Here is a 12,206-nt window from a genome sequence, read left to right on the forward strand (position 1 = left end):
GGTGAAGCTAGGGGGTGAAGGAAGTCCACATTCTGGATTATCAGTGCCTGAATCTGCCCCTGTTGCTGCTGCTGCTGCTTCTTGTGTAGGTGCAACTGTTCCTGCCAGCACTGCAGAAATGCCCGGTCCATGATAAGACAAAGTGAAAAATGGATTTAAAAAAAATAGAGTGTCACATGCATAATAACATCCTTCATTGGCTCTTTAGTATCTGCAGAAGGCATGACAACACTGCTCCTCAACATGTTCAGCGTGCGTATTTCACAGACCAATGACATGTTGGTAAAAGCCATGGAACAGAACCCCATGAGTGTAATGAACTCATCAGGTGAACTGAACTACTGAAGCGAAGTGTCCAAACTCATCTTGATACACACATGGCAATATGTGTAGCATGCAGCTGTATGGGCAGCTAAGGACTGACCACATGACAATTGCTGGAATGAAGTGACAGGCAAGGTCCACAGTGGTTTAATTCTGCAGGAGCACTGGCCTGCTCCACTTACTGCTGCTCACAAGTAAACGCTTCTGTTAGTGGGTCTGCTCATATGACACCAGGCGAGTGCCCTCCATGCTGAACTACTTTGCTGACTACTTTGCTGTTCTACCAGTGCCAGCTCACTTGTCTCCACTGTGAAATCTGATGGTGGGGATACTAAATAATACATATCATACAAACAGATCAACCTGTAGTTTTCAACAATTCAGTTATGAATAATATCTGCAATGACGACAACCAGTTGTTTTTATTAATTTGAAGCGACTCATATTACCTCACTGATGACTATTTCCTTTGAATATATTAAGTGAGCTCCAAGCAATATTTCTACTACACTTTTAGTTGTTTGTGAGCTATAAACATGAATTTAATCTTACTCTTGAAATGAGTATTTTATGTGTGTACCTGCTTGTGCTAGAACACCAAAAAATTATAATTGAACAGTTCTGATTCTGATAAATATCATCCATGTTACATTCAGTGAAACATTACTGCTGCTTCATTGGAGAAAAATTGCATTTTTAGCAGTTTCTCCATAGTTGAGTTGCAAAAGGCATCTAATATCACATAACAGTATTTACAGCAACAGAAGCCTTTTAATAGTGAGAAATATTGAAAACAAAAACAAAAATAATTTAAATTATATTAGTCATACAGTAAGTAGAGCTATGTTTGTTACAGAACTGTATCTTATCTTTCAGATCTCGTTTGGGACTTGGCTTAACAGGGTTGGACACAGCTCAAGATCTGGCACTCGAGAGCAATGGTGACACAGCAAATGGACTAGGGTTAGCAGATCTGTATTACAATTCACGGCCTGAGCATGCAACAGATCAAACTTCAGCAACTGCCTCTTGGCCATACCAGCCCCCACCACCACCTGTGATAACTGAACAACCCAAACCCTCTTCTATCCCTCAGCATTTTCAGCCATATGACAGGGGTTACCCAAAAACTTTGGAATCATTAGCAGAAAAGGTGAGTTTTATAATTTACTTCAGAATAGTAATACTTTTAAAAGAGACTGTCAACTTCACTTTTGACCATGCTAATTAATGCAGTTTATTCATTTGAGACTTTTCTCATCATCCCGCATTTCTGCTGAAACAATGTAAAAGAAAAGTCTTTACAGTTGCTTTAAAGTCTTTATAATGTTCTTGGATGTGTTGACTGACTTACAACAAAATTCACAGCATTTCAGTAGAATAAATCTGAAAACCTGATAAGAAATTAGAAGATAGCAAGGTATCATATAGGCCCCAACATCTGAATTTTTTGCAACCTGCCTTCAACTTCCTATATTGCTCAATTGGTGGTTATGCAGTCTAAGATTTTCTTTCATTTTTAGGATATACGTATTCTGGTTATGTATACCCTGCGAAACAAAATGCGAGCTGTTAAAATTTTTCGTATTTCCTATATGAGTATGATAAATAGAAAAATTGTATTAGAGAATCCCAAAAATCTACCTTTTGCCCAACAGTGGAAGTTGTAATAACTTTGTTCTTATTTGCTCATATCCTTCATGAATTATGATCAAGAATCCTTTGATCACATCTATGGAATTTTTAATTTTGCATTCATAGTCATATGAAATAATCATGATTATCTTTTTGTAGAGGAATATTTCCTGATGTACCTTCCCTTATCATTGCTAAGGAAATCTCATAAAATTTTTTCTGCCCCCTAAAGTTAATAATGTCAAACAAAAGTTGTCACATGCATAACCCCCCCCCCCACCCCAAACACACACACACACACACACACACAAAGCACTTTATTGAAATCTACAGAAGAATCTTCTTCTGGCATTAAAACCTTCAATTGAATGAACAGCCCTTTTGCAAAAAGAAGAACACCAGCATGTAAAAGAGGAGCAAGAAAGTTGATACTGAGGGTGTAAAGTAGCTATTCAGATACGAATGCTCATGAAGATGGCAGAAAAATGTTCTTAACATGTGGCATTGTGGATTATGAGGAAACAGCATTTTCTGTGGTCACTTCAGATCCATCTCTTAATTTTCTCTCATATTTTTAATAATATTTACTTGTCAGTTTCTGTTTCCAGTTTTCTACTATAAAGGGACATTTGTATTATCATGACATTACATCTAAACATAGTGCATATGTAGTTTTATGCCAGGCAATGAAAAGTTTCTTCCTGTAGAAACAAAGTGGTGTCATATACATTTGCTTCTCACAGTTAATTATGGATAGTAGTACTATTAAAAACTCAAAAATGTTCAGCCATTACACACTGTCACAAAATTAACAAAGAATTTTTTGTAAATCCTATAAACACATTTTAAATTTGGTCAGTTCCCTGTAAATGATTTATTTATCTTGGCTTGCCATGTTAGTTCTTCAGATATAATTTATATTCACTATTGTAATGCAGATAATCTGATTAATGTCACAGATTTTAATCTGTACATCTCACAGCAATTTATCAAGGATGCTAATTGATAGCTTATTCATTTACCAAAGTGGGCTTTGTGCACTGTTAGATGAGTGTGTCATTCTTTCAACCATGCCTGAACAGTGTTTTATATCCTTTCAGTCACTTAATATAGAGGTATTAAATTTATTTTATTTTGATTCTTCTAAGTTCTTGGTGAGGATTAATGCGTTTGTGTGTGTGTGTGTGTGTGTGTTTGCTTGTTTCTTTTATTTTTATCTCAATATTTATGTTACTTCTCAGTTTTTAACTATCATCAGTACTGTTCTCTGCAGCCCTGTCACAATATTTGGGAAGAGTAACCAGTTTTGTTATAGTCCATTGTTACTTCTCTACATTGTGTGTCTTCTGTGCTGTGGAATGCCGAGTGCCACACATAGATGTCCTCCACTATTTGTATCAGTTTTCTATGTCTTTTCTCTTGAAATGTTGTCTTAAAGTCCTAGAAAAGGAATTACTATTTCTGAAAGTTGAAAATTCAGTACCATCTACCTTTTCACGTTTCTGTCAGTGTTAACCCAGCTCCTCCACTTTCAGCAGTTGGTAAGTAGGTACTTTTCATCTATCTCATTTCATTGCTGGAATATTTTTTGTACTATGCATTTTGAGTTTTAATTATTAAGCTTGAATACTCATTTTACACTCCATACTTCAAGTGCATGTTGGTTAAGTATAAGCCATAAAAAGGAGTGAAAATTAATGGATAAATCAGCTGAGTGTAGGATATGGTGATGTGTTTGTGAAATAAACATCTGGGATAGACAGATCCTATGTGCCAGATCAGAACTTGAAATCTAGTTTCAGCTTTTTTTGTGGCAATAGTCCAAGAGCAGAACTATCCCAGCATGCCTCATGGATCAACTCAATAAGGCTTCCATCTGAAGTACCCAGTGTCATGCAATTCTAATTCAAATATTTGCATGATATTAATGCTGGCCATTTTAGTGCTCTTGTTTCTACATTTGATAACTTATAGTGACACACTAATTAGAGACAGAGCACTTCATCAATTTTAAAAGGATGGAGAAAGATATCAGCATGGCATCATTCAAGGAATGATGATAGTAATCACCTGAAGTAATTCTAAATCAAAATCAGTATGGCCAGACATAGATGTGAATCATACTTCTAAATATGGACTTAGTATTCTAGCAATAAAACTGAAAATTTTAATTTCAGTAGTGAGGGCTTTAATTCAAACAACACTTTTCTTTTTGTTTGTGCCATTACTTTATTGTTGCTTGCAAAACTTTTTTCAATCAGGTGAATTCTTTTATTGTTGCAACTGTGAGTTAACTGTAAAGTCACTGGCTGGTTCTTAAGGCATGTAAATGATATGCACTTAAAAAAGGATAGTGACAGAATCTTTTCAATAATAAATGTCTCCACTATTATTCTATATTTTGGTCATGGTGCAAATCTCTCAATCACTTGTATGAAATTTGTGCGTGCAAATGCATGTCTACAACACAAAAATAATATTTCTGCCTTTAATGATCTCGACTTACTGAGCTATTAAATGTTACTCACAAGTCTATGCACATAAGTAGTCACATCACAAACTGGCCTGCTGTAAGGATCAAGAAATGAACATCATCTGCCAAAGTACAAATTAACAGCACAAAATTTCTAGACTGTTACATAGATTATTTAGCACTTCAAAATTTGTCTGTAATATTTTTTGACAAATTATATATGTGTTGAAATGTACAGGTTTGCTGTCATATATAATTAATATGTTTCAGGTGCATGCATTCTATTCAGGACCCACACAGCCTGCAACTGGCAGTTCACGTCGTTTATCCCAGCCTTCCCGTTCATATTATGGTGGCCGTAAGGTGATGCCACGCTCAGGAAGTGATCAACACTTGCCTCGAGTAGAGTATGGACTATCTAGCACACCACATACTCTCTTGCGCTCCAGTCTCAAGGCAGGCACTGCAGGTGCAGCCAGCTCATACTCAGCCTCCCGTTACCGCAGTGAACAGCCTTTTTCGGCTGGGACACTAACGCGGAGACACCGCCCCTCTCTTGATTATGCATCAGATACAGAAGCTACTTGCACTTCTTCACCTCGCACTTCCTACTCTTATTACAGGTAATTTACAAGTGTTGTGTTATGTATCGATATTTTTTCTACTCAAATATCTTTTTCTCCAAGAAGATCTTCGTTACAGTCATATATATATTTTTTTCCAGTAAGGTATTTATTACATATATTAGTTTGTGCCCATCAGTTTGCCAAGTCATTGGACACAGAACATTTGATTAGTTCCCTGAGTAAAGTTTCTAATCTCTTATAAAAAGTTTGGTGTAATGACTGCAAGACAACTTTTTATCATTTTTGTAAGGAGCTTCCTTTGATTCATTGAGCCCAGTAATATCTTTAACTAGGCACTCAGAAAGTTCATTATAAAATGTAAACAGGCAGTCTAGATTAAATTTTATGAGCTTAATATAAATAATTCTAATAATTTTCAAATAACAAATAGTGTATATCTTATACATTAGTGTAAAAATCCTGGTTCCCATTTCATGTGCTGCACCAGTCCTATTGCAGCATTTAGAAGTCTAATAACTTTACTATGAGTTTTTTAATAATATTTTCTTATTAGTATATTATTCCTCATTGTAACTGACTGCCTGGTGAGCAGGTCCGTGGTTTCATGACAGTAGCAGTTACTTCATAAATAACGATGTAGAGGGATAAATACTGTTTCCTTACTGTCTCATTGTTTCTTATCTCCCTCATCCTCAACGATTGAAAGTCAAAAGCAAATAGTGTAGCTGTGTCAACAGACACTTTCCTTAGTAGGAAAACGATAATTTACTTTAGTAACAGGCATCACTGCTGAAACTTTTTTTTGGTAAGGACTTATTTTTGTTACAATGATGCACATCTGTCAGATTAGAAGGCAAATCTGATTACAGGTAACATGTTGCCATTCTTCATCTCAGCTCTTTCTGTCTTTACTTTTGTAAATAGTCAGCACAAAGTGATCAGTTTGATATCTCTTGGCAAAATTATGTGGAATTTATAGCTTGCTTCCTACTACACCATATGACTCGAATAGAGTGGGATGTAGAGAAATTTCTTTGCACTCTGTGTTGCCCTCTGAAGTGCCAAGAAAATGTGTGCATACAATTTATGCATAATTACAGTCACAGAACACACAGAAATTCCTTTTTAGATGTATATTACCTCAAATGATTACTACCAATCTGAAGTCCTTTATTCATTGGTCCTTGCAGCTAAGCTGTGGCAGTCTCCCCTAATGCTAGGTTAGTTACAAAGGTTTATTTAGCATGACGAGCTCTTGCAAATAGTTCAGTAGTATAATTTATCTATATAGCACTGGTATCTGACATCTTAGGGCAACATCATCATAGCCATTGCTTGCCCCTTTGAGCATAATTGTTGTAGTATTTCAATGATTAAAAATCCCAGATGAATTATAATATGTATATGGCTATAGCAAAAGAAGGACTCTTTTAAAAAGATAATCACTGTTCCACCTTGTCTGAATACCTTTCTATTATCCAGCATCTCTGCTGGTGGTAGTAGTTTGAAGTCAAAGTGGAAATCTCTCACTTAATTTTTATTACCTAAGTTTCAGACAGAGAAATCATCTACACTAACACCGAAATTTACTATGTGTCTTTTGACTTAAGTTTATGTATCTGTTAATGTCTTACCACACTACTAACAGATACAGTTATTTTGGATATCTGTGGCAGTAATCAGAGACCAGATTTTAATGAACATACACCAAAAACACAATATGCAGGAACAATACTTGCAAGTGAGTTAGTGGAAATGTATCCAAATATTTCATATTGGATTACTGATAATCTGTGGCAAAAACTTCGACATCAAATCTTTGTGTACATTAGTCCTAATACATAAAATGTAGGGATAATATATACAAGAAAGTTGATGGTTATCACATCAGGCTGTTGTTACAGCTTAATTCAGAAACAATGCTGTAAAATACTGGAGTAGCAAATAAGAATGGTACAAGTTTTATCATGTTACACTTTTACAAACAATAAAAATGCAGAAAACTGTTCTTGGCCGAAAGTTATTCATGGGGTTATATGGGAAATTAATTGGAGGAACTTTGTCCACAAAAGATAAAGATCTGTGCATCAGTTGTGTTGAAACGTGACTTTTAACTTGTCATAAGTGCTCATCACTCAATATCCCTGACTTCACCTCATTTCTTTGATCTCGGCCATCTATGGGCCAAGCGAAGTAACTTCTTCATGATGTTATCTTCTTCCCTGATTTTTGGTCTTCCCAGTATTTCTTAATTCTTTCATTGCTTTCTTTAGTTTTTTCATCTCTCCATACAAAGATATGTTTTCTGACCTTTTTCTGGAAACCTCCAAAATTTCTAATCTTGGTCTGAAAAGTTGGTCTGTCTAGAATTTCTGTTTTTCTAATGTTGATTTCTACTAAGTAATTTTTTACTCTCCTGGGATTTTTGTTGAAATGGTCAAATATTTGTTAAGTCAGTCTTCCTAAGTTCATTTGAAGCAAGAGACCATAAAAGAAAATTCTCCTTTCCCTGAGCGCATCAGATAGTTTTTCAATTTGGGTGTAAATTTCTTCATTACTTATTTACATTCACATACTCTCAACTTAGGGTAAAAATCGTAGAGGGAGACCAAGAGATGAATACACTAAGCAGATTCAGAAGGATGTAGGTTGCAGTAGGTACTGGGAGATGAAAAAGCTTGCACAGGATAGAGTAGCATGGAGAGCTGCATCAAACCAGTCTCAGGACTGAAGACCACAACAACAACAACTCTCAACTTTTTTTTACTGAGTATATTTCATACTACCTTCCTTTCCTTTTCCCCCAAATCTTCAATTTCTCTCCTTTAGGTGAGGACTAAACGTTCCACTGCATAAAGCCACTCCAGTTTTATTATAATATTGTTGTGTTGGACTTTTCTTTTTACTGTGGGCGGTTTTTTTAAAACTGTAGCTGTCCCTGATAAACAGATAAACCATTGCCATTTCCTGCACTCTAGTTTTGTTTGATTTTCTATTTAGAACATTTGGCTTTATTATCCCCTAAGTACCTAAATTTATTCACATGGTTGATTCTACCACATCTTGTGCTTAGGAATTTTGGAGCACTTTTAATGTTTATTATGAATTATTTCTTGTCAAAAGAAATTTGTAATGCTACCTTATCCACTGTCACTTTCAACAGGTTGATTTGCTCAGCTGGTGTACTGATGTTTTTGGAAAATATTGCTAAATCATTTGCAAAAGCTAGACACTGGTGTCTGATATGCAAGTTTTTATACTCCAGTTGGATTCCCATCCACCTTTAGTAATTAAGAAATTTATTCATAATTGCTGATTTAAAGCATTTTGAATTAAGGCTATTTTGTAATGAGTTTTGATAGTAAATTTTATTATATGAAGGTTTCTCTTTTTTCTAGTATCACTCACAAGATTTGTGATGGTGAACAGTATAGTTCTTTTGATTATGATTTGCTTGCAGTATCAGCTAGTTTTTCTATAATTGGTTACATTAACTGCACTGAATAACTGTGTTACTTATCCAAGCACTGTTTTCACTCAACCATGTGTTACAGTCAAAATCTGATGTATTTGAAGCAGTTGTACCAATACCGGTATCTTACTTGTTCCATAGCCTTGAGTGTTTTCACTCATGATGGTAGCTGTAGAACACTATGTATCTGTTTGAGTGACAAAAAACTTTGTTTTCATATTCTTCAATACACTTAGGACAGGGTGACAGAGAGAAATCTTCTTGTGATGCAATAAGGTGGGTAGCTTACACCATTCAGCACACTGCAAGTAATTAAATGAGACCTAAAGTTAGTTCAGTGTACTACAGAATATGAAGTGTGGTAAGAAACCCTTAACAAACCTGAAGTTTTTGTTGGTGTTACAGAGATACTAGAAGTGCTAGCAAGTTTTGCCCAGTAGATCTGCACTGAAAGTTCTACTTGCTTCTACTTTGCTTTCTTGCCTGTCATCATTCATGAGTAGAAGCCATATGCAAACTATTTTTGTCCAATCTGAATGTGTGTGTAATTGTTGTGTTTGTCACACAATTTGAAGTCACACATCCCATTTCTGATTGCATCTAGACTGTTATATATCTGTCGTATGTTGGTGGCAATACATTAAGGCAGATGTTGCTATCAGTGTTAGTCAAAATTGGTCTGCATGTGTTTTGAAGAAACAGATTTTGGTATTTAATGCTGATTATCCAGTGTACCAAAGTAACAAAGTAACAATAACATCTTCATCAAATTTTCTGAGCTTAGTTGAGTATCTGAACTAAATAAAAACTTTAAGCATTTCAGTGATGATTTAATTTGTAGATTTCCTGATTATTCTGTGAATTGCTATAAATATGTTAAAATGTATGCTGAATGTTGGGTGTAGGCTCTAAAGTGGATCAGTCATTGTTGAATGACAAACTGACATAAATTTAATAAAAGCAGCTTAAAAACTGTGCAAAAGATGACATGTGAGTATTCTTCTTGACTTACATGCACTAGACTCTTCAGCTTCAAATTATGGTATTAACTGTTAATTTTTACGTTCTCAGTATTCAGGTTGAGCCAGAGTTCCACTGACAAGCTTTCAGAGTTGATAGTATGGACCAAAACAAGCAAAAAAGTCTAGTAAGCATGGTCACAAAAATGCACTTACGAGCTATGAGCATTTATTCATCTTCAACACTGTGAAACACAGCTCTTCAGCTGCAAAATCTTTGTAGCCTTATATGGAACTGGGACATGGATGTAAATAGTACAAATAAGAATAGAACAGAGAACTTTAAAATGTGATGTTACAGAAGAATGCTTATAATTAAATGGGTAGATCGCGTAACTAGTGAGGAGGTACTGGATTGAATGGAAAAGAAGAGAGATATGACACAACCTGACTAAAATGACCAGTTTTCACAAAATCTACATTAGAGGAATTTTTAGAAATCTTTTCAGAACAATGTTTTTCCCTTCCTTTACACAGTGTACTACAAAATAACATTTTTTTTTTCAGTGGAACACATATCATAACTATTATGTAATTTCAGATATTTAAATTATTGCAGAAGTCAGTTTTGATTGTCATGAGAATAATTGTCCTCACCGTCTAGTGCAAAATTTTTGATTTATATAGTTGTCAACTGCCAATATCTCTTCTCATAATAAAATTCACATACATAAAGTGGAATAAAGCACTGTTTCATATTGCCTTTTCATACTCTGAAAAACTGAGGGATACAGCTCTGTCTGTTAGTACATGGTTCAGCAAGCCAGTTTGATATGACTGTAGGAAAGAATCCAAACAGCCCCCTTAGATTGATTCAGATGATGTATTTACCATCTAGTAAAGTCAGCAGAAGATCAAAATGAATTGAAAAATGATTTAGACAAGCTATTTGTTTCATGCAAAAAGTGGCAATTGACCCTTAACAATAAAATATATGTGGTCCTCCACATGAGCACTACAAAAACAATCTGTTAAATTTTGGTTACAGCCTAAATCACACAAAAGTAAAGGTTGCTAATTCAATGAAATATCTAGGATTTACAATTAGAAACAACTTAAACTGGAACCATCACATAGAAAATATCATGGGGAAGATGAATCTAAGACAGTGTTTTGTTGATTTGGTTGATATTACCTTTTCTGGGGTAATGCTGCATGGTATGGGATCCTTATCCAATAGAATAGATGGAGGACATAAGATAAGTTCAAATAAATACAGGGCTATTACAAATGATTGAAGTGATTTCATAAATTCACTGTAGCTCCGTTCGTTGACATATGGTCACGACATACTACAGATACGTAGAAAAACCCATAAAGTTTTGTTCGGCTGAAGCCGCACTTCAGGTTTCTGCCGTCAGAGCACTCGAGAGGGCAGTGAGACAAAATGGCGACAGGAGCGGAGAAAGCGTATGTCATGCTTGAAATGCACTCACATCAGTCAGTCATAACAGTGCAACGACACTTCAGGACGAAGTTCAACAAAGATCCACCAACTGCTAACTCCATTTGGCGATGGTATGCGCAGTTTAAAGCTTCTGGATGGCTCTGTAAGGGGAAATCAACGGGTCGACCTGCAGTGAGCGAAGAAACGGTTGAACGCGTGCAGGCAAGTTTCACGCGTAGCCCGCGGAAAATTGGCTCATGCCACAACTGGAGACCGACAGCGCTGACTTCATCTTTCAACAGGATGGTGCTCCACCGCACTTCCATCATGATGTTCGGCATTTCTTAAACAGGAGATTGGAAAACCGATGGATCGGTCGTGGTGGAGATCATGATCAGCAATTCATGTCATGGCCTCACGCTCTCCCGACTTAACCCCATGCGATTTCTTTCTGTGGGGTTATGTGAAAGATTCAGTGTTTAAACCTCCTCTACCAAGAAACGTGCCAGAACTGCGACCTCTCATCAACGATGCTTTCGAACTCATTGATGGGGACATGCTGCGCCGAGTGTGGGAGGAACTTGATTATCGACTTGATGTCTGCCAAATCACTAAAGGGGCACATATCGAACATTTGTGAATGCCTAGAAAAACGTTTTGAGTTTTTGTATGTGTGTGCAAAGCATTTTGAAAATATCTCAAATAATAAAGTTATTGTAGAGCTGTGAAATCGCTTCAATCATTTGTAATAACCCTGTACAGCTTGTTTTGTATTATATATAAAGAAATGGGAGAGATTGTCATGGATATAATGTGCAAGTGGAGGTGGCCATCACTAAAACAAAGCCTTAATTTGTTTCTGAGAGATCTTTTCACAAATTTCAATCACTGACTTTCTCCTCTGAATGCAAAAATATTTTTTGACTCTCACATACATACAGAGAAATGGCCATTTTAATAAAATAATGGAAATTACCACCTGCACAGAAAGATTTAGATGTTCCTTTCCTTCCGAAATCTATTGGAGAGTGGACTGGTCAAGAAATAGCTGAAAATAATCCATGGAGAATTTAACTGCATAAGACTGATCAAACCAAATATCATAATTGTTGATTTTTATAATTCTCCAGATAGTGATGTTAATTTATTTTTTGAGTAATTTGAACTAATGTTGAGAAAAAATTTAAAAGTCAAAACAAATGTTGCAGTATGTGGTGATTCCAACATAGCCCAACTCAAAAACGTTTTCAAACCTACTGATATCATTAAATTTATGTTGTACCAACGATAGCCTAACATGTGGGAATGC

The 12,206-nt window shown here is 35.7% G+C and overlaps 1 protein-coding gene across 1 annotated transcript in view; it reads left to right on the forward strand.

Annotated features, from left to right (window-relative positions):
* Nucleotides 1–12,206, forward strand: part of LOC124722893 (rho GTPase-activating protein 100F) — an 800,721-nt gene that overhangs the window by 571,609 nt on the left and 216,906 nt on the right. The window contains exons 7-8 of the mRNA XM_047248035.1: nucleotides 1,201–1,477; nucleotides 4,703–5,055. Coding sequence (XP_047103991.1) covers nucleotides 1,201–1,477; nucleotides 4,703–5,055 — 630 coding nt within the window. The remainder of the gene's footprint in view (nucleotides 1–1,200; nucleotides 1,478–4,702; nucleotides 5,056–12,206) is intronic.

This window comes from Schistocerca piceifrons, chromosome X, assembly GCF_021461385.2.
Source record: "Schistocerca piceifrons isolate TAMUIC-IGC-003096 chromosome X, iqSchPice1.1, whole genome shotgun sequence".
NCBI lineage: Eukaryota > Metazoa > Arthropoda > Insecta > Orthoptera > Acrididae > Schistocerca > Schistocerca piceifrons.